This window comes from Aristolochia californica, unplaced genomic scaffold, assembly GCF_029961685.1.
Source record: "Aristolochia californica isolate CCGP_79_NKW_82.1479 unplaced genomic scaffold, dmAriCali1.0.hap1 SCAF_14, whole genome shotgun sequence".
Classification (NCBI taxonomy): Eukaryota; Viridiplantae; Streptophyta; class Magnoliopsida; order Piperales; family Aristolochiaceae; genus Aristolochia; species Aristolochia californica.
Window position 1 is genome coordinate 9,792,926 of NW_027181815.1, and position 20,174 is coordinate 9,813,099.

The 20,174-nt window shown below is 38.3% G+C and overlaps 2 protein-coding genes across 3 annotated transcripts; both read right to left on the reverse strand.

The window, feature by feature from the left end:
* Window positions 1–4,874: 4,874 nt before the first annotated feature.
* Window positions 4,875–8,018, reverse strand: LOC137950016 (GTP-binding nuclear protein Ran1A). Of its 2 annotated transcripts, XM_068796351.1 has the most exons (9): window positions 7,920–8,018; window positions 7,572–7,641; window positions 7,129–7,185; window positions 6,925–7,042; window positions 5,603–5,692; window positions 5,343–5,522; window positions 5,168–5,245; window positions 5,015–5,089; window positions 4,875–4,912 (listed from the first exon to the last, which is right to left on the reverse strand). In XM_068796351.1, the coding sequence occupies exons 1-8, from the start codon at window positions 7,920–7,922 to the stop codon at window positions 5,020–5,022; spliced, it is 666 nt and encodes a 221-aa protein (XP_068652452.1). In that variant the 5' UTR covers window positions 7,923–8,018; the 3' UTR covers window positions 4,875–4,912; window positions 5,015–5,019. The 2 variants fall into 2 exon arrangements, with proteins under 2 accessions (XP_068652452.1, XP_068652451.1); XM_068796350.1 differs by having other exon boundaries at window positions 4,875–5,089.
* Window positions 8,019–9,185: 1,167 nt separating this feature from the next.
* LOC137950087 (BIIDXI-like protein At5g11420) lies at window positions 9,186–12,028 on the reverse strand. The gene is made up of 3 exons (XM_068796456.1): window positions 11,873–12,028; window positions 10,104–10,601; window positions 9,186–10,021 (listed from the first exon to the last, which is right to left on the reverse strand). The coding sequence occupies exons 1-3, from the start codon at window positions 11,952–11,954 to the stop codon at window positions 9,495–9,497; spliced, it is 1,107 nt and encodes a 368-aa protein (XP_068652557.1). The 5' UTR covers window positions 11,955–12,028; the 3' UTR covers window positions 9,186–9,494.
* Window positions 12,029–20,174: the final 8,146 nt, after the last annotated feature.

Here is a 20,174-nt window from a genome sequence, read left to right on the forward strand (position 1 = left end):
TTGTTCAAGTCTTTACGAAGTTGAGTATCTTTACTTCATTAAGAGTTTTTTTCCTTTGATCTCACATTACATGAGTTTACTTAAGACAAGTCTTTCCCTTAATGTGTTTAGTTTCCTTTTTAGACAAGTCTGAATTTCTAGATTGGAAAGTCTTGTTTCGTCATTCTAAATTGTAAATATATTTTTCAGAAATCATCCTTCTTTCAAATTTTCTTTATTAAAAAATTTCTTTCCATATTGGTCAAGTTGTATTAAAACACCATTCTATTCCATGAGAATTTTGTTTTTAAAAAGATTTAATATTACGTACCAAGTAAAAAACTTTTCTTAATACAATTTTTTAAAGTTTGCTCAATAATACATGTTTATAGAGAAATTATGTTTTACCTCTTTTTTGAGTCAAACCTGGTTACTTATGTCTTTTTCATATTTGGAAGTGTTAGAAGATAAGAAGAGGAATGACATACTTGTATTTTATCATATATTTTTAGTTTTTATTTCCAACCCATATGTTAGAGGGAATTTATGTAATGTTTAATCTTCAAGTCATTATATAAAGGTTTAGGGGGGAGATTAGGCTTCACTTTGAAGTCCTAATCTCTCCAACCTTAACTTCACCACTTGAGTTCTCCTCTTCTTCTCTTTTTCAACTCTCAACTACTTCACCCCTTAACTCACTCTCTCCTCCTCCTTTCTTCACCTAGGCTTCACATAAAGTTTCCCAAGACCTCACTAATAGAATCCTAACATTTAACATGGTATCGGAGTAAAGATCTTAGTACTCTAGAGCTTTTATTTGCTCATGTTACATAAAGATTGCATTGAAAAATATTTGTTAAGTTGGGTCCCATGCCCGTTCCAAAATGACTAGCCAACTTAGGAAGTCTATTTACCAATTAATAAACTCAAGATCTTTGTACTCACTAATCCATGTGAGACTATTCCTCAATACTCACCCTCACGTGTAGCCCCTCTTTTGTAGCTCTACAAGTGGATAATTTGGGTGTAAGCCATCTTTTGTGGCTCTACAAGTGGATAATTTAGGTGTAAGCCTAAGATGTGGAGCAGACATTTCAAGTTCATCATTAGACCACAAAGGTTGGTCAGGATCATACAAATTAGTTTCAACGACAACAAAATTGGAATATAATCCCTTCAATTCTAGACCATCGCTACCCACTATAGATTTGCCACTTTTACTTGACAAAGCTTTATTGTCAATAGATATTGATGAAGCATTGACTAAGTGTAGTGGTCCAAGTCCAACTTGCACTCCCATCATCCCTGTGCTTGGAAGTGAAACAGGAAGATTGAACTGGGAGAGGCTTTGCACATCCTCAACAACTATTCAATTAATCCCATGCTCCATTGGGCACAATTCCCCACTTAGACAAAAGTTACACTCCTAAAAGTCTCTACAATGTTGACAAGGCACCCTCATATTAAAAGGGGGATTCATCAGCGGCCGACGTGTCCCTTGTAAACCAAGTGGATGAAATGTCTAGACACAATTCATCCACTTGGTTTACAGGGGTCATTTCAATCGTCGATGAATCCCCTTTTTAATATGGGGGTGCCTCGTCAGAGTTGTAGAGACTTTGAGGAGCGTGGCTTTTGTCTAAGTGGGGAATTGTGCCCAATGGAGCATGGGGTTAATTGAATTGTTGTCGAGGATGTGCAGGGCCTCTCCTAGTTCAATCTTCCTGTTTCACTTCCAAGCACACGGATGATGGGAATGCAAGCTGGACCTGGACCACTTACAAACAATAAAGCTTTGTTAAGTAAAAGTGGCAAATCTGTAGTGGGTGACAATGGTCTAGATTGATGGGATGTCCAGTTTTGTTGCAATTGAAATTGATTTGTATGATCTTGACCCTCTTTGTTGTCTAATGATAAACCTTAAATGTCTGGCCCACGTATTAGGCTTCTCTCTCCCAAGATTAATGAACCTGATACTCAATGGGAGACAAAACTAGCGTAACCCGATACTCATATGTGAGCCTACACCTAAATTATCCACTTGTAGAGCAACAAAAGATAGCATACACCTAAATTATCCACTTATAGAGCCAAAAAAGAGCAATTACACCTAATTTATCCACTTACAGAACCATAAAGGAGGGCCTACACCCAAATTATCCACTTATATAGCCATAAAAGAGAGTCCACACCTAAATTATCCAATTGTAGAACCACAAAAAAGGGCCTAGACATGAGGGAAAGTGTTAAAGAATAGTCAATAGTCCCACATAGATTAAGATTAGTGGGTATAAAGATCTTAAATTTATTAGTTGGAAAATAGATTTCCTAGGAAATAGAAAAGAAACATAAGAAATGAAAATAGGACGAAGAGATAAAAGTATTCAAACTGAGAAGCACGAGATGTTGTAAAAGTTTTTAGGTAACAGTAGTGTAGCAAGTTCAATTGCTTGAATGCAAGGATAGATCAGGATGTCTAACACAATTTTAACCTGCTTGATACAGCTCCAAAGGCAACATTATCATTTTTCACAACTAGAAAGAAATAACTGAAAAGCAAAATGGGTGAGTAAATACTCCTAGTTAATGCTCCATGTTGATGACAAATGAAAAAAAAAAAAGAATCTAAGGACATCATACACCAACATCGTAAAACCCTTGGTAGCAGTTGATCCTAAAAAGCTCACTGTTTGACAAAAATCAATGCACAATTTGGTAATATGATTCATCTAAGGGAACTTTTTACCCGTCTTCATAAAGTAAGAGTTTTTGTCAAAATTTCTCTAATTCCCTTGTAATAGAAGGTATTTTTTATGGTCATATTATTGTTCAGCTCTAGTAAGATCCCTCCATGGATATTTCTTCACTTCTATGATGAAATTGTGGATTATTGTGCATAAGCACAGGTTCGATAGGCATACATTGCATAGCGCAAATTCAATGGCTCACTCTTTGGCAAAACGTGGAGTTAACTTAAGAGAATAATAGGCTCATAACAGTTCTTTTCTCGATTAAACTAGAGAGTCACAGAAAGATATTGAAACAATACAGAGAGCACATGGGCTCAAGAAACTAGGAATGAAAGGTCACATGTAACTCAAATGATTATTGTGTTGCATGGATAGAGAACTCAATACACTATTAAGAAAAAAACAAGAAACTATGATATTCTAGCTTGACGGTTTTCACATGCACATATTGTCAAACAAGTGGTCAACACTATAACAGATACATATATCGTGATGCAATCAATAAAGATTGTTCGTTTATTTGAGAAAAAATCAAAGTGTGAATCATAACTTACAAAAATAACAGAGCCTAATAAATAAATAAAAAAGAACAAAAAATCTGAGAGAATAAAATGGAATTGGAACGAAGTTTGTTGCTTGAAAATCAAAGTAATGGAGAAGGTTGTAGCACGAGGGCAAAGAAGAGATCAGAAAAATGAAGGTCGGTCAGTGATCCTTTCTCGAGGTGGAAAAACAAAAACAAAAGTGAGGCAACGGATCTCCAAACAACCGTAAAAGCAGGGAGAGTAGTTGAGAGAAGAAGCGTCCATCACTTCAGGTTCATTTTGGAGGACTTGTGGAAGATGGAAGATGGAAGATTTTGTAATTGGATTTTGAAATCAGAGAAAGCAATCGCAAAGGAAGAGAGACGGGTTGGACGAAAGAGATGAACCTGAATACCAGTAGATAAAGAATGCAAAAAATGATTAGCTTACTACCTTTGTTTCGTAGCTTGAAAAATCACTTACCTCTGTTCCGTTGCTTGAAAAATTGATTACCTCATTTCTGTCACTTTAAAAAGCTATTACAAAAATCAATTAACTAACTCACTTTAAAAACTAAGATATCATTTACGCTCAGTTACAAAAATCAATTGAGATAAAGATCGACAAGGAAGAACACCGATCTAAAGATTGTTGAGCCCCGAATCACCGAACTCCAAAGGTTGCCACTGTCGAATCCCCTGAATCCCTGATTCCCCGAATCCCCAAGGCGTCGTTAAATAACAAGTCGGCTCGCAGGCTTCTGAACCGAACCATGGTTCACTTGAGCTCGACTCGTTAACTTAAACAAGCTTAATCTCGATTTTGAATTCGATTCGAGATCGAGATAAATCGAATTGAACCGACCCAAACTCGAGTTACTCGTGAACTGGCTCAATTCAATGTCACCCTTGTTAAAAGATGAGTTCAAGGTCACAGGACCAAGTGTGTTAGAAGATTGACACAAACCCACAAGACTAAGAAAGATGCACATATAAAAAAGATATGTACGATAAGCTCAAGGCCCACAAATCAAGGAAAAATTCTACATAATGATAGCAAAATGGTAAATAAAGAATTATTTTCCACTTTTTATTTCTTGAAAATGTTCATAACCTACTGTTGTTGGTTAAAAAGCACTTACCGACTATTTTGTATACAGCTTTTTTCATTGCTTTACAAATCAGTTGCCCGAGTTTTTCCTCGTTAATACAAATCAGCAGAAATCAGTCATATCTATGAAAATTGGCTGAGTCTTCATGGATCTTATATTCTATCAAATTGGCCCAAACGGAATGCTGCAGTTTTAAGAACAGATGAAAAATACCTGTTACCTCGTGTACACGGACGCTTGCAGATTCCCGATTTTTTGACTCAAGGAAGTTTTCCTCGTACCGCGTACGACTTCACAGGCACTGGCCATTTTGCAGTGTTATGCACTAAAAGGCCCAAGTTTTAAACGTACCATTTTAATTAGATACACGGATGACACTTTTGTCTTCCAGTTCATTGCAGAAGCAAAAACAACCAAAAGCGTCCCGAGTAAAAATTCAACAAGGTTTACAAAACATTCAGAAAATATTCATTCGTCCACGTCATTAAGAGCGTCTCTCGCAAAGCCAAATTGGGTGATGATGCCACGCTGCACTACAAACTCTTTCACTATAGTGACAGAAAATTTGGTAAATACCATCAAGAGAGTTTTAAAGAAAAAAGGAAAAAAAAAAAAAAAAAATGAGCTCGCCAATAGAGGTCCACACTAACTTTTTTTACTCAATCACATCATCATCATCATCCGGAAGTGGCTGAGCAGCCGCTTGAGCCAGTTCTGCCTCATGCCTGCCACAAAACAAACAAAACTCTATCACTAAGAGACCAAATCTAAGCGTTCAACATCCACAAAGTAGAGGTACTCACTGTGCCTGCACAGCCATGTCAATGTGCACTTCAGGAGGTGCAAGAGCCGGTGACTCCACAAAGTGAAGGTTTGGATCCCTACAATTATAAAAAAGAAAAAAAAAAATCATTTCTCAATAACCTACACGGGTACACACAATAAGAGTGATAAGAAATAAATTTATAACTATCATACCCTGCAAGCTTTCTGGCAAGATAAAGAAAAGGCTTCTCAAAATTGTAGTTGCTCTTGGCAGAGATCTCATAGTACTGGAGATTCTTCTTCCTGTGGAAAGTAACCTGCTTGGCTTTCACTTGTCTGTTCTTTACATCAACCTTGTTTCCACATAGAACGATAGGAATGTTCTCGCACACTCTGACATCAATAACAAATAAGTAAAGACATTTTCACAATAACTTAAAAAATACATTTCTAGGTTACTCTTCTATACATACCTGCAAAGATCCCGATGCCATGTTGGAACATTTTTGTATGTCAAACGAGCAGTGACATCAAACATTATAATGGCACATTGCCCATGAATACTGCAAAACAATAATAATAAGAAGATTACATAACAAATTTGTGGATGCAAACAAAGAAATAGCCACATACAATCCAGAAAAAAAAAAAAAAAAGTTTAAATCATTGACTTCTTCCCACTCACACAGGGATAATAAACAAGCAAAGCCAAAACATAATAAGCTGAAGGCAATATGAAAAATACAACTTCAAGATTTTTGGCAATCGACCTAAATTTGGAATAAAAAAAACACAGTATAACGAAAATTTACAAGAAATGCACAGATCTCTTCATACTGGGAAGAGATAAGACATATAACCAACCAACAAAATGAAATACTCTAATATGAACTTAAAACTGCAATGTTTAACCACCTATACATCTTACCTCTCACTCAGATCCAAAATCCCCTAACAATGCTCACATAGAACACATGCACAAACAAGGAATATATGCTGGAGATGGCCACAAGCCCCACTATGCCCACTAGAAGGCCATTACGCAGAGCACTCTCCTTTTCCATCAGCATTTTTCTCTTATTCCACAATTGTTTGTCAGTTTTCTCAAATTTGTTCTTTAGCATCAGTAGATCAAAGTTTAAATGTAGCTTTGGCAAGAAATCTATCTACTCTTTCTTACAGAGAACTAAAAAATTATCAATTGAGTTTAAAATCAAAAGAGAACCATAACTATCAGTTTGTAGAATAAAGAGAGACATCAAAAGCACCTACTGGCAGAGCTTAATGCAGAACGTACATCACTAAAGGCAAATAAATCAGTGATAAAAAAATAAAAAGTTGAATCTCCAAAAGCATAAAGATAACAAGGTTAACAAATATAAGATTTCTATTCTATGTCCAAAATTCTCACAACTGACTTCAAAACAACGTTTTTTTCAGGAATCTGGATTTCACACACAGCACTCCTCTTTCCCCTCGTGAATCTTGAATCAAAGACCTCAACCGTGAGTAACCACTGAAGGGAAGGCCCAAGTCACAAACAAATAACTTTTTTGGATTCTGATTACACATACAGAAACCACCATTCTAACTCCAGAGAAACTTGAACCTACGAGGCTACAGCCTCAGTAGAAACCCGTGTCACCATTGTAAGCCAAAAGACAAAACAAACATACTGCAGCCAAAAATAAAAAATAAAGAAAACAAAAGGAAAAAAGCACAATATTTCAACCAAATAGTTCACTGAAACAGAAGCCCAATTTTAATGAAGCTGCCCAAAATGATAATCACTTACTAGTATCCATCTCTGAGCCCACCGAACTTCTCCTGTCCAGCTGTATCCCAGCAATAAAACCTGATCTTACCACAATTCGTGAAAAAGTCCAGAGGATGAACCTCTACGCCAATGGTAGCTACACAATATTTGCCAAAACAATGTCACTGATCCGCACAAAGAAAAACTTAAAGGACCGACAGACAGCAAGATCATAAAACTTACGTTCATACTTCTTCTCAAATTCTCCAGTGAGATGCCTCTTCACAAAGGTAGTTTTTCCTACATTAGAAGACCTGACTAGGGTAAGTATAGAAAAACTCAAATACTCATTTTGGAAGAAGATGGAAAAAGTGTCATTAACAGGGCATAAATGAACAGAAATACAGATGACAAAATACGAATATAAAATTCAGACGACTCCCAGGGCCAATGAATCAAAATGCTGAAAGACAGTTTTTGCAAGATTTCAGCGATGAACATAAATATTGTGGAGATCGACAAAGAGTTTCTTGTTTCTTAGTCTTTGATCTACTGAGGATAGTAATAAGAGAATCTTCAAAAATAAATAAAATGCTCCAAATAAAGACACGAAACCTAAGTTTAAGAGAAAAAAAAAATATCTTCATTAAAGAAACGGATGGAGAACAGAAATAGATCAAAGTTACCTGTTCCTCCGTCACCAACGATCACGAGCTTGAAGCTCGGGTAATCAACCTGTTGTTGGTTCGGCAATGCCTACGAGACCAAAATAAATAAATTAAATATTAAAAATTAAACAAAAAACTAAGTAATCAATGCTTTTCGGAATTTACAATAAGAATGAAAAAAAATATTAGAAGAATATCAACGTAATCAAGCCATAAAAAAAAGGATGACGAGAACTAGATCAGATAAGAGACATATTCTACCCTTGCTAGCGTACCCTAAGGCTCTATAATGCAACAAACACAATTAGAGAGAGAGGAAGATAGCAGAAGCAAAAAGGAAAAATGAGAAGAAGAAAAGAAGCTTACCATCTATCGAAAATCCGTCGAAGCAGGGGTAGAGATCCTTCTTTATCTTTGCTGTGTGGGAGGAGTTAGGTTTTAGATGAAGGGGGTTTAGGTTTTTATAACTAGACAGAAAGAGGGTAAATGGCCCTAAGGTCTCAGCGGTAGCTTTAAACGGACGCGACTCTGTGAGCCGTCAGATGGGAACAGAAGTTGCGTTGTGGGTTGCAAAGCGTCGGATGGATGGAGGTCTTCCGATCCATCGGCTGGGGCTGAAAATCGAGTAGTGAAAGTACTGATATACCCTGAGATACCAATGGGCTAGAGGAAGGGAGAGAGAGAGTAAACCAAATCCTAGACCCACAGGATTTCGGCAACCAACTAAAAAGTAAAATTTTTATTAAGTATTTGGATATTATTAAATTCAGCATTTGTTTAATCATTTTGTTTTTATATATTTAATCAAATAAAACAAATAAATTTTATTTTTGAAATTATTTATTAACTTAAAATAAGTTAAAATATATTTTAGTTTATTTAAATATAAATATATTATTAAAATAATTTTGTATAATAAAATTCCCTCTTTTTATTTACATAAATTTATGGTTTTTAATATTATATTTAATTAATTTTTTAAGAGTGATAATTTAGATTTTAAAAAGTTACAATTTGATTAAGCATTTGGATATTATCTAAATAAAATTTATTTTAAGTATTTTATTTTTAAATATTAAAATAAATAAATAAAATTATTTAATTATTTTCTTATTTATTAATTCTAACAAGTTAAAATCTATCTCAGCTTATTAATAAAAAAATTTAATAAAAATTATCTTATAATAGTTAAATCCGTTAAGAGTATTTTATTAATAAATTCCTTATATACTTTCTATTATATTTTCTATTATACACATTAATACAAAAAAATAATTCACTTTAAATTTCAAAGTGCACTAACTTGACCGATATAAGACTTAGCAATGGTCAACTAGGCTCTTAGGTTTAGACCTACAAGGCTTATAAGGCTCTCAGGTTTAGACCTACAAGGGCTTATAAGTAGCCAGCCAGACCTGAAACTCTTAACCAATTTTTGTCACTGGCTTGCATTCTCTTCGTCGTCCCTGAAAATATTCTTCATTTTAAGCCATCTAATCCTTAATTTAGCAAGAAGAAGAATACATAAAAACACTGTGCAGCAGTTGACGCGAGTGTTAAAGGAGTTGCAGTGATTCAGAGGCAAGTTTCAAGTGAATTAGGCCTCAGAAAGTGAAGAGTTTGCTAGGAAGGTGGAGAAGTATGAGAAGTTTTCATTCGTTGAACCCAATTTCTCATGGGATAAACCATACAGCCACATCTGTAAGACGTTTCTTCTACCCAGAGTTGCAGAAGCAGAGTTGCAGAAGCTGAGTATGAATTACACTACTGTTGCCTTTTACATCAACTCATCATATGGTGGTCGTAGAGGTTTTATATATACCAGAAGAAGATGCTGAAACCTCAAACCCCGGCTTCCTCTTTACTTGCCCTAACCATTACACCATCAATACATATATATAGATATACCTTTTCGGTATCCTTGGAGGCAATTCCACCCTTCTACGGCTTACGAACGCTCAGCAGCTTCACATCGTCGATGACAGGTCCACACAGTGAACTGAAATCATCACTCCTGGTGTGGTAGAAGGTGCTGAAGAAGACGATCCTGGTGCGGGTGGTGGTCGCGACGAAGGTAAGGATTGCCCTTTTGAACCCCCCTTTGCCCTTGGACTCGTACGGCACCTTGAGGGTGTCCTTCCCTGCGAAAGCCTCCACCACCATGGACCCCTCGCAGGAGTTGCTGGCATCTCCCACCGCGAATGTCAGCCGGTATGTCTTGCCAGGGATGGTGCGAGCCACCTGGGCAATCGCGCTCTCCCTGCCGGCTACCAGTTCCACGGCCCGGTTCTCTTGCGGCACGGAGAAATGTACGGAGTCGATGTACTTGACGGCTTTGAGAGATTCTACAGTCCAGGCCGGCAGCGGGGAATTATCATCCTCGATGTTGGGTGGGATCAGCACCCCCCAAGATGTGTTGGGAAACACGTACGGTCCTTCCTCGAAGCCGCCGTTCTTCAAGACGTTCACTGTCCATTACGGACAACCCATGATTAGCCATTTTCCAGTGTTGATTTGCGAAATAAAAGAGGGAAATTCATCGAGTCTTACACTTGGAGGGCCTCGGCGGGTAGAGCACTTTCAAGGCGATGGAGTCGATCAGAGGTCCACAGGCGGGATCCTCCTCCTCTCCCGGATTATGAACGACGATTTCCATCACAGGGACGGTGGCCTTGACGGCAAAGCCGTAGGAGTCCCATCCGCTGCTGCTGTACGTGGTTTGAATGGGAATGATGCCGGAATCGAAGGAGGCGGTGACGTTGAGCCGCTCCTCCTGCGCACAGGTGCGGGCTGCGCTGAATGTGATACAGTACGTTAAACCCTGGGTGACGTTGATCTTCTGCTTGATGGAGGCCTCGTTGCCCAGCCTCATGGCATGATAGCCCTCCGGCACCACCAGCAACATGTCCCCTTGCTTCTGACCCGACGCGATGTACTCGACGAAGCCGGACAGCTCCCAGTTCGGGACCGCGTGGGGATCAAGCACCACCGTCCCATTCATCTGAGATTTCTTCGGCCCGTATTCGAAGTTCCCATTTGGCAATAAACCTGCAATTTTTCCAGAAAAAAAAAAAAAAAGACAATTAACCCCATTTTTCCATTTCTTAATCGATAATCTATATATCCCCTGTCATGAGAAAACAATCAAAGCCTCTCAAGTTTGCAGGTGCCTTATTAAATTCAAATTTAGATCTCACAACAGCTTTTTCTTTTGTTTGGCTAAGAGGAGACAACAGAATCGCCGACAACCAAGACTTTACAGGTAAGCAAGATGGACACAGTGCCTGATAGCGACAAACCCAAGGGTAACTTACTGGATTTTAGATAAACCCAAGGATTGATCAAATGGAGTTTGCCTGTCACTCAGATCAAACTAAGACGATTATTGGGGACACAACTGTTAAAAGAAGAAAAACGCCATTGAAAGAATTAACTCAAGCTCTAGAGACCTACTGGTCCACTACAGGGTTGCAAGTTTTTCATCGGACTACCAATTAAATTATTCAAATTGCCGCTCAACCGGACATTTGAGCGCCAAATAGCAAATTTATTGTAAGGATGCCATTGGGTTTCGTGCTGTTACGCTCAGAAAATTAAATCCGACTCCCCCAAGATCGAATTGGGGAAGAGAGGTACAAGGCGACAGGCCCTGCAGGACCACTGGGGCACCGCATTTAAACTACTCTGGTTCGCTGAGCCGGGCCCCGGCGGGTACAAAAAGTCGAAAAGAAACGGTCCTTTTTTCCGACGAAGCAAGGTGGCAAAGCAAGCAGAAGAGGTGCTGAGCTGGGAAACTATGACAGATCCCGCTAGCACCAAATCCTTTCATCTATGCCTCGGAGGTAAGAGATGCAATAACGCTTTCATTACTGATTTAAAGCGAGATCCGTGCGAACCATCGATGCTCGACCATCCGAGCATACACTCTCGAGGTGTCGAGCGGTAGCACGATTTCCACGGCAACATTTCTGTAGCAGGGTGCAGAGGAGGAAAGCAGCATAATTAGGCCCCCGCTTCGGGCCATTCATTCCGACCTTAGCTGCAACTGAATGTGGTAAAATTTAAGGCGCTCAAAGGTCGATCTCTTCCCCTAAAGATTTTTCCGAGTTCTTATCTCGGTTTTGGCTAGACTGGAACTCCAGCTCCTCAAAGAAATCGAGTGCTCGTAGTGAACTCCGTGATCTGTACCAGGTTTGGCAGTCTACAGTAGACTCAGACCAGAGAAGCAGGGAACCGAAACCACTTTAAACGCAACTATGAAAAAAAGCTGTTCAAGAGACTATGAAGTATGTATGATGCCAGAAAAACATCAAGCTTACCGTCCATGAAGGCAAAGGCAACGTCTCCGACGGCACATAACAGCAGCGCCACCGCAACACAAGCAAACATCGTCTTTGCCATGGTGACTTCAGGGAGAGTACCTAGAAGAGAGAAAAAAACAGGAAGGAAAAACTGGCAAAGGTATACGAGTATTGAGTAGGTCGGAATGGGTTTATATGCAACTCCCGCTATCAAACAACTCTTTTAGTTCTACATAATCACAAGATTGCCCTTCACTTCCATGCGTCACCCACGTGACCCTGCGAGACAAAAAACGAAAGACCAGAGTTTTACCCGCCGTGAAAGTGAAAATGAGAAACAATTACCACTTTACTCTAGTGAAAATGGAGAAAGAACAGTTTCGTCTTTCGATCTCTATCCCCACCAAAGCTGCCAAATATCACATGATTTTCAGCCGGAAGCGGTTTCAAAGCTCCCGGCTTCTCCGGCAGGAAAGCATGGACCCCCCCGGATACGACAGGGATGAAGAGCGTTCTCGTCAATATACTTCAAAGTTCCGATCAACCAGCGACCGCCCTAACTCTAAAGATTCTTGGAAAAAGGACCAGAAATATGATTTGTTTAAGCCATTAGTGAACTTAAAAGAGGATGTATTAAATGACCAGATCATGGGCGGTTGTCAGAGAATCATCAAGCATATAAGATGGCATTAGAATTGAAAACTGCGTTCGTTGAGATTTATCCAAGCAAACCATGTGCGTCTTGATATGTCTCACGTTGCACAGATACCGCATAATCTCTACAAGTCACGCGTCGACGTCCTCTCTTCCACAAAATGCAATCGCCTCCGTTGGAGCTGTAATCTGTAAACAGTAAACCTCAAGTTCCAGTTCGATTAACTTTGGTGCTTATTTCATCATAATGGGTTAATCATGAAATCGCGAAGCCTGGGTCTTTGTAAATGAGGACTGAAGAAGATGAAAACGTCACTTGTTGGGTAAGGGAGGCATTAAAAAACCTAGTATTTAAGAAGAAACGAGAAAACACCCGAGGGAGGCGTTACCAGGAAAACGGGACACGCCACGAGGGAAGTGTCTTCCGAGGAATATTGCCTGTTTAACTAACGGTTTACGCGATCTAATATACTCTGAGGACAGTGAGCAGTAAGGAATATTGCCTTTATTCCAAGCTGCAGAAGTGGTTTTCTTACGGAGGAAGGGAAGTAATTGCAGGAAGACGAAACAGGTGAGGAAGGATAACTCGTCACCGACTCGCTAATGACTAATGTTGCCGGAGAGAGGAGAGACAGCCCACGACGAGGTGGGGTGGGGCGTGGAGGCTTGTGAAAATCCAACCAACCTAATTGACACTTGTGTGTTTGGAAGCATCTGGGGAGGAGAAGAAGAGGTCCCACGCCTTCATCTCCATGTGCCCTACTGAATACCAGCCGGAAATCATGGCCTTGGCTATTTCCCATCTCTTTCCAGTTTCGTCTCCTCCTCCCTCTTTTACGCCACCGCCCCTCGCCTTCATTGTTACCCCTTTTCTTAGAACGACAAATTTTCTTTTTTAGGACAAAAAACGATTTTTTTGCTAATCTCTATACTTATACATAAAATATTTCCAAAACATCTTGGACATTTGAAATGTTTTTGTTTTTTAATATAACAAATTCCGATGGAAAAGGGTGTCAACGTAATTTGAGACGATCAAATCATGCTTGTATCCTCTTGTGGCTGATGTCAAGCGTCAGAGCATCTTCTTCGGCAGCGGTAGATGTACAGTCCCTGGGGCCCCTCATCTGCACGCGCAGAGCCTTCCACATCGTCTCGCCTCAACGCCCGCCGACACAGCTTCGCCCTATCTTAAAAATCTAAGAAGTGGTGGAGATCGTCCGATCCGGCGTCAACCTCCTTCCAGTACAAGCGGTCTTCTGTTCTCACAGCAAAAAATTCGCGTTTAGCTACAGACCGAGTGAGGTTACTTTCGGTGTCTGTGGATCGCATTGGAAGCTCATAATGTTGCCAAAACTGAACTACGTATAGGGAGATGGTAAAAAGGCGACGTTTGAATTGATTCAGATTTCTCGTTTCAGGTTGATTCAGATTTCTCATTTCAGGTTGGCCCTTCAGTCTTCACCACTCGGTCTGCTACAAAGTAGAAAATAGAAAGTAAACGACCGGACATTGACCAAATAGTGACGATCGATGATCAAATGGGACGAGTCGTCGACATCGGTTCGTCGTTCAACTTCAATCTGCGTGCCTTCTTCTGTAAACCAAATCCGAGTGAAGGGTCAGTGCCTGAGGTCACAGTCCATCATCGATGAAAGATTAACTGAGCGTCAGTCTCACTCCCATCAAATCCTTTCTGATTGAAATAGAGCACTCTTAACTGATTAAGATTTTTGATGGTTGAAAGTTGAAAGTTGAAACGGGGTGGATCGAGTGGAGTCCTACCATTGTACCGTTTCATCCTCTCTCCTTCAACAGTGGAGGGTTCGTAATGACTGAAATTTCGGTTACCTGAGGATAACAAATTCGACGAACACTACAAGAAACCAGTCGACTGGCGACCCCTTTTGTCTTTCTACGCGGAAATCTCTTGGCCATCAGTCGGTAGTTCTTATCTCATAATTGATTGATAATAGCTGATAAGTTTGGGAACTGAAGGAGCGAGCCACACCTGGGTCACTGCTGCCCCTTTCAATGCACGGACTCGTGTGTTCACATGGAATGTCCGTTGGCACATAAACCATTACACCCTGCAATTCAATTCGCTAAGAATTGACAAGCACCGATTTACATATCACATGGGAGGTTGCAGACTAATTGTCTTTCTTCTCTGCCCTCTATGATAGAGCTCTGTGAACGTTAATTTACAGAGCAGTCACAGTAAAGAAGAAATGGCTCGAGAATCGTGCTCTCTCAGAAGAAAAATGAGACACTGATGTCTGGTACTCTTCAAGGAAAGGGGTTTACTGGAACAGTGGCAACCAGGACATATTCAAACGGAACAAGGTTTGACCATGGCGAAGCAGGTTTTACTGATACAGGTGAAAAGGGTAAGAGATCTGAATCAATTATAATGAGAGAGAAGAGACTGACTTATCTGATGGGAATCTACTCTTCGCTTTCCAGTTCGCTAGAGGTCTGACAGAGCTTCTTTATGTGAGCAAATGCACACCGTGAAAATAAAGTGGTACGGCGGGATAAATTGGATCAAAGTTGAAAGAGCCTGCTTTTCAGATTCTCTGTTCAGGGATCAAATGAAGCTTACATCAAGAGAGTCTGGATATGGTGGCTCGCTCGACAAGCTCTTCAATATCCAGATATCTTGATTTGACCAGCCCATGTGTTTCGTCGAAGTAACTCTTGTTTGACTTCTATACCCCAGCTATCATTGTTTTGGAAAAAGAGGAAAAGCAACAAAATTTTGACTCAATAAAACCATTTAACCTATGAAAGTATTTACATGTATACCATTAATTAAATGGTAACAAAGTTGCCTTTACCCATTTCATTCACTACTCTACCCTTATCAATTTTAACCTAATTTAATAGAAAAAAATAAAAATATTAATATGTTTAGGAAGGCATGTTGAGATTTTTGGCTCCAAAATACAAATAAAATTCATGCCTAAGACCAATGAAATAGACCACCCAAATCATTGGTGCTTGACCTTCTTCTTATTCTACAAAGATTTATTGTCAAGAGGTCAAACATATGAAATGCTAATTTGGGATAAACAATTTTTGGATATAATGGATTTTGAAGATGTCTCAAGGTTTAGGCTGAAAATCCACTTTGCTTAGTTAAAGTCTCAGAATCTTTTGCCACAATACTAGGTGTCTTGGCTTGTCACACATTATTGAGTGAGACACTTATTTTTTTTAAATAATAAAAATCATAAAATTTAGAACATTTTATTTGTAACTTGTCCGACCAAAATTCGTGAAAACTCAAACCAAAATTGGAAAATTTTCAAATACGCCATTTTTAGCAAAACAACTAATAAAGTGTCGGTTTGTCTTCAGGAAAAAACTTGAAATTCATGTGTTAGACAATCAAAATAGTGTATAGCAATACAAATACAAATAAAAATAAGTGCATTGGAATGTATAAAACATTTTTTTATAAAAAATAACACATGTGTAGAAGAGATATATCCTATATAATTTTATAAACTATTTGAATATAACCAAAATCCAATTATGATACATCTTAATAACCTACAACATTTATCTAAATCTCAAATATCAAGTAAATGAGAATTAAGATGGAGACAAGCATTTATTTTGTAGCTATGTGTACAATACATATTCATGCACTAACCCACTTTTTAGGAGGATATCAGCATAGTACGAGTTACCCCTTGAAGCATGGTTTGAAAAAAATGGATGTCCTTTGTATGAAAGGTGGGTAATTTACAAAATTGGAGGTATTCTTTTTGTCCCCAGTACCTTACTTGCCTCATAATACAACTGATTTCTATCTTAAATAAAATTGTTAAATGGTTATAGGCTTCTACACTAGTTTTTTTGTTATTTCAATGATTTAATAAATATTATCATGGTCATTTTAAGTAGTACATAATTTATATTTTTTTTGTTATTTCAATGATTAATACATAATTTATATTTAATAATATTATCATTTAATTAATTTTATTTACATATTTATTAGTTTAAATCATTATAATTTTAATAATTAATACAACTAAAAATATGCTATTAAACAATTAACATTTAATTAGGTAAGTACAATGTTACATAAAGTACATAACACATGCTATAAGAAAATGACCTTTTTGCCATGTTGCTTATTTTGTTGCCAAAAGTTGTGAATGATCATCTCCTAAAAATTCCAATTCCACCGCCTTTTCATGCCAAAACTTTGTTATAGAGAGAGAAAAAAATGTTAAGTTGTGGAGCCTAATTAATGCCTTACACTGAGTCGGTACGGGAATCAACCTTCGCAGCAAGGTAGTCGTGAGGGTTGGAAGGGGGCCAAGAAGCCCCCTCCTGGGGGTGTGGAGGCGGAGCCCCCACCAAATCCATGATATATTAACTATTATTTTATTAAAGGTAGTTTAGAAATTTCACTTTTGTAAAGCGGTTACCCTAATTTTCTCTTTATAATTAGAGGGGGGGCCAGGACTGTGCTGGTTCGCGAGCTGCTCAGCTCGATAAAACCCAAACTCAAACCGAATTCGAGGTCAGGTTTGGGCTCGTTTAAGTAAACGAGCTGAGCTCAAGCCAATAGTGGTTCAGCTCAGTGCCTCGCGAGCCATCTAGTTACTTAACAATCAATTTCGATTTTCAGGGAATCGAATAAGGCTCTCTGTCTTCGGCGATTTTGCCTCTTCCTCTTTGGGCTTGATTTTGACTTTCGACTTTCTGTCTTCATTTTTTATTTTGTGGCAGAAAAATCAGAAGGAAATGGGAAGTAAATAAGTGTCCCGAATCTTCCCCAAGTCTAAACAGAGAAAGAAGAGGTATACAATCTGCCCCTTTAGGTTAGTTTTCGTTTTTTATTCGATTTCTGCCTCTATTTCTACAATTTATTCCTCAATCTCTTCATGCTTCGTCTTCAATCGATTTTTTGTAACCAAGGATTACAGAGGAATGATCTCTTCGTTATTTGTGTTCTACAATTTCTTCCTCAAATCTCTTCATTTTTCATCTTCTCAGTGAGGAACAAATTGCAGAGGTGAACAGAGCATGTTGAAAAGTTATGGTTCAGCCAGCAAAAAGCTATTCTGGGCAGGCGCATCCCACAGGTCAGATCAGCCCACCCCTTATTTTTTCTATGAATTATTGCCAGTTTTTTTAGTTTTAGTGGTTCTTTTAGAGTTCTATTTATGTTTTTTTAGAGATTGCTGACTGTTTATAATCTATTGAAATGGCCATTTGCAATAGATCTCAACTACAAGAGAATTGATTTCTGGCTGGATTCATTTGTGAAAGAAGAGTAAGTGAAAAACATATCTAGTTTTGAACCACTGATAAAAAAGAGAGGATAAATGCTTGGGGAGTAAAATAGGCCTTTATTGGGAATAGAGGGACTTGAACCCTCACGATTTCATATTATATTTTTCCTCATCGAAGATAGATTTTGTCCTTTAAATGGTAAAAATCAAGAGTGCCCTTGATAAAATGATGAACACCATAATGTAAATGGTGTAAGCCTTCGAATCTTTTTAAGAGGAGAAACATAAGAAAATCTTTTAATAATCAAGAGTAGCTTTCAAGGATAAATAAGATAGAGTAAAAGTGAGTTAATTACAACTCCTTTTTGAAATTGTTTCCACCATGCATTTTATCTCTACGATTACTGTTACTGCGGTTGAGACTTTGGTAAAGTTTGGCGTCCCTATGTTAAGCACCTAACCAATACTACCCAAAAGACCGGCCTGTTAGGAGCGAAAGACATAGGTACTTAACCCTAGGACCATAACAGTACACCCCACCTTCACGAACTGACGTCCACGACGGCTTAACACTCAACGACGGGTGCCGGGTCAAGATCCCATAATCCCTTACGACGACCACGTCTGGGGCTTGCGACACCCGCACCGGGATTTAAACACCTAGCCAATACTACCCAAAAATCCAGCCTGTTAGGAGTGGAAGACATAGGTACTTAACCCAGGACCATAACACCCAACTTCCCATTACCGAAGGAAATCAATAAAGCAGACCATCCATGCGAATAGAAATAGAAAAGTCTTGCTCCAACGGACTAGAAGACTGGTTTAAAGGTTTACTAGTTACTTGATTTTTCATCTTTTTTCTCATCATGGTAATTTTAATATTTTTTCACTACTTTAAGTAACTAGTAGTGCATGAGTATTTTTTTATTTGACAATAATAAGTTTTATTTTTTTGTTTTTGTCATAGGTGGAGATTTTGCTCATGCAGGGACTTAGTATATTGTTTTCTGGCATGAAGAGAAAAAACTATAGTTGATAAATTTATACTAGATTTATAGTTTTTATTTGGGTGATTGTAAATTGATATTGATATTTCATTTAATTTTTTTGTTTGATTATCATATAAAGTTTATTCATAATATTATGCAGTCTTTATGAATAATTTTATGTAGAGTGTAGAGACAATTTTATGCAGGTATTATATACATTGGTTATGCCCAATTTTAAGTAGAGGTCATGTCCAATTTTATGTAAAATGTATGCATAATTTTATATACAATTTATTGACATGTATTTTTTGAAAAGTTTTAAATGTATGTTGGAGCTCGAACTCAGGTAAAATTGTTGCGCTCGAGCTTGATTACAATTTTAGGCTTGAGGTTGGGTTCGGCTCGAGCTCGAGTTTGAAAATTTTAATTCAAGCCTGGCTCGAACAAGGACAGGTTCGGGCCCATCTCAGTTTGATGCCACCCCTAGGGGGCGCCACTATTAGGATTTTATTATTCATCTAAGGAGCATCAATAGTTGTGGTCGAGAGAGGTTAAAAAAACACCTGTAAGGTTATGTGATTTCTCTTGTAAACTATTTCATCTTCATAGTGGATTACTGCAACGGTGGAAGACATGACATAGTCTCGCATTGAGGCAAACCTGTATAAATCTTGTTGTTTGTTCTTGTGCTTGCTTTTCCTTTTTTTTCATGATTATTATTAATGCTCTCATTAGTTTGGAATTAGGGCGTCTAATTCATAACAAGTGGTTTCAGAGTTTTGGTTCATGATTAAGAGCATTGGCTGGTGGAGAAGGATCGTCACTAGGAATTAACAAATTCGATGGTATGGATTTTGCGTTCTAGAGGATGTAGATCGAAAAATTATCTATACAGTAAAAAGCTACACTCACCACTTCTGGATATGAAACTAGAAAATTATGAAAGATGATGAGTGGAATCTCCTTGATAGGCAGGTGTTGGGATTGATCGGTTGACACTATCGGAGAATGTTGCTCACAACGTGGCATTAGAGAAAATCACAACGGGGATGATGAAGATTCTATCCGACATGTATGAGAAGCCTTCCACAAATAATAAGGTACATCTCAGGAAAAAACTCTTCAATTTAAAGTTGACAGAAAATACATTAGTTGCATCGCATTTGAATGAGTTTAGCATGATTGTCAATCAATTGACATCCATTCAAATTAAATTTTATGATGAGGTTCGTGCTTTAATTCTTTTGGAGTCTCTGTCAAATTGTTGGGACACTATGAGGGTTGCGGTCAGCAACTCTATAGGCAACGAGAAGTTGATCTTTAATGATGTTCGAGATACCATTTTTACAGAGGAAGTTCGTAGAAAGGACTCTGAAGAATCGTGGACATCTAATTTTGCCCTAAGTGTCGATACTA

What these genes read in the sequence shown, in the direction of transcription:
- LOC137950016 (XM_068796351.1), bottom strand. An exon ending in CGTTGGTGACGGAGGAACAG is followed by an intron (nt 7,186 to 7,571) that starts GTAACTTTGATC and finishes CTTCTAATGTAG; the next exon opens with GAAAAACTACCTTTGTGAAG. An exon ending in TGGCATCGGGATCTTTGCAG is followed by an intron (nt 5,523 to 5,602) that starts GTATGTATAGAA and finishes TATTGATGTCAG; the next exon opens with AGTGTGCGAGAACATTCCTA.
- LOC137950087 (XM_068796456.1), bottom strand. Translation starts at nt 11,954, where the DNA reads ATGGCAAAGACGATGTTTGCTTGTGTTGCGGTGGCGCTGCTGTTATGT. An exon ending in TGCCTTTGCCTTCATGGACG is followed by an intron (nt 10,602 to 11,872) that starts GTAAGCTTGATG and finishes GAAAAATTGCAG; the next exon opens with GTTTATTGCCAAATGGGAAC. An exon ending in CCCGCCGAGGCCCTCCAAGT is followed by an intron (nt 10,022 to 10,103) that starts GTAAGACTCGAT and finishes CGTAATGGACAG; the next exon opens with TGAACGTCTTGAAGAACGGC.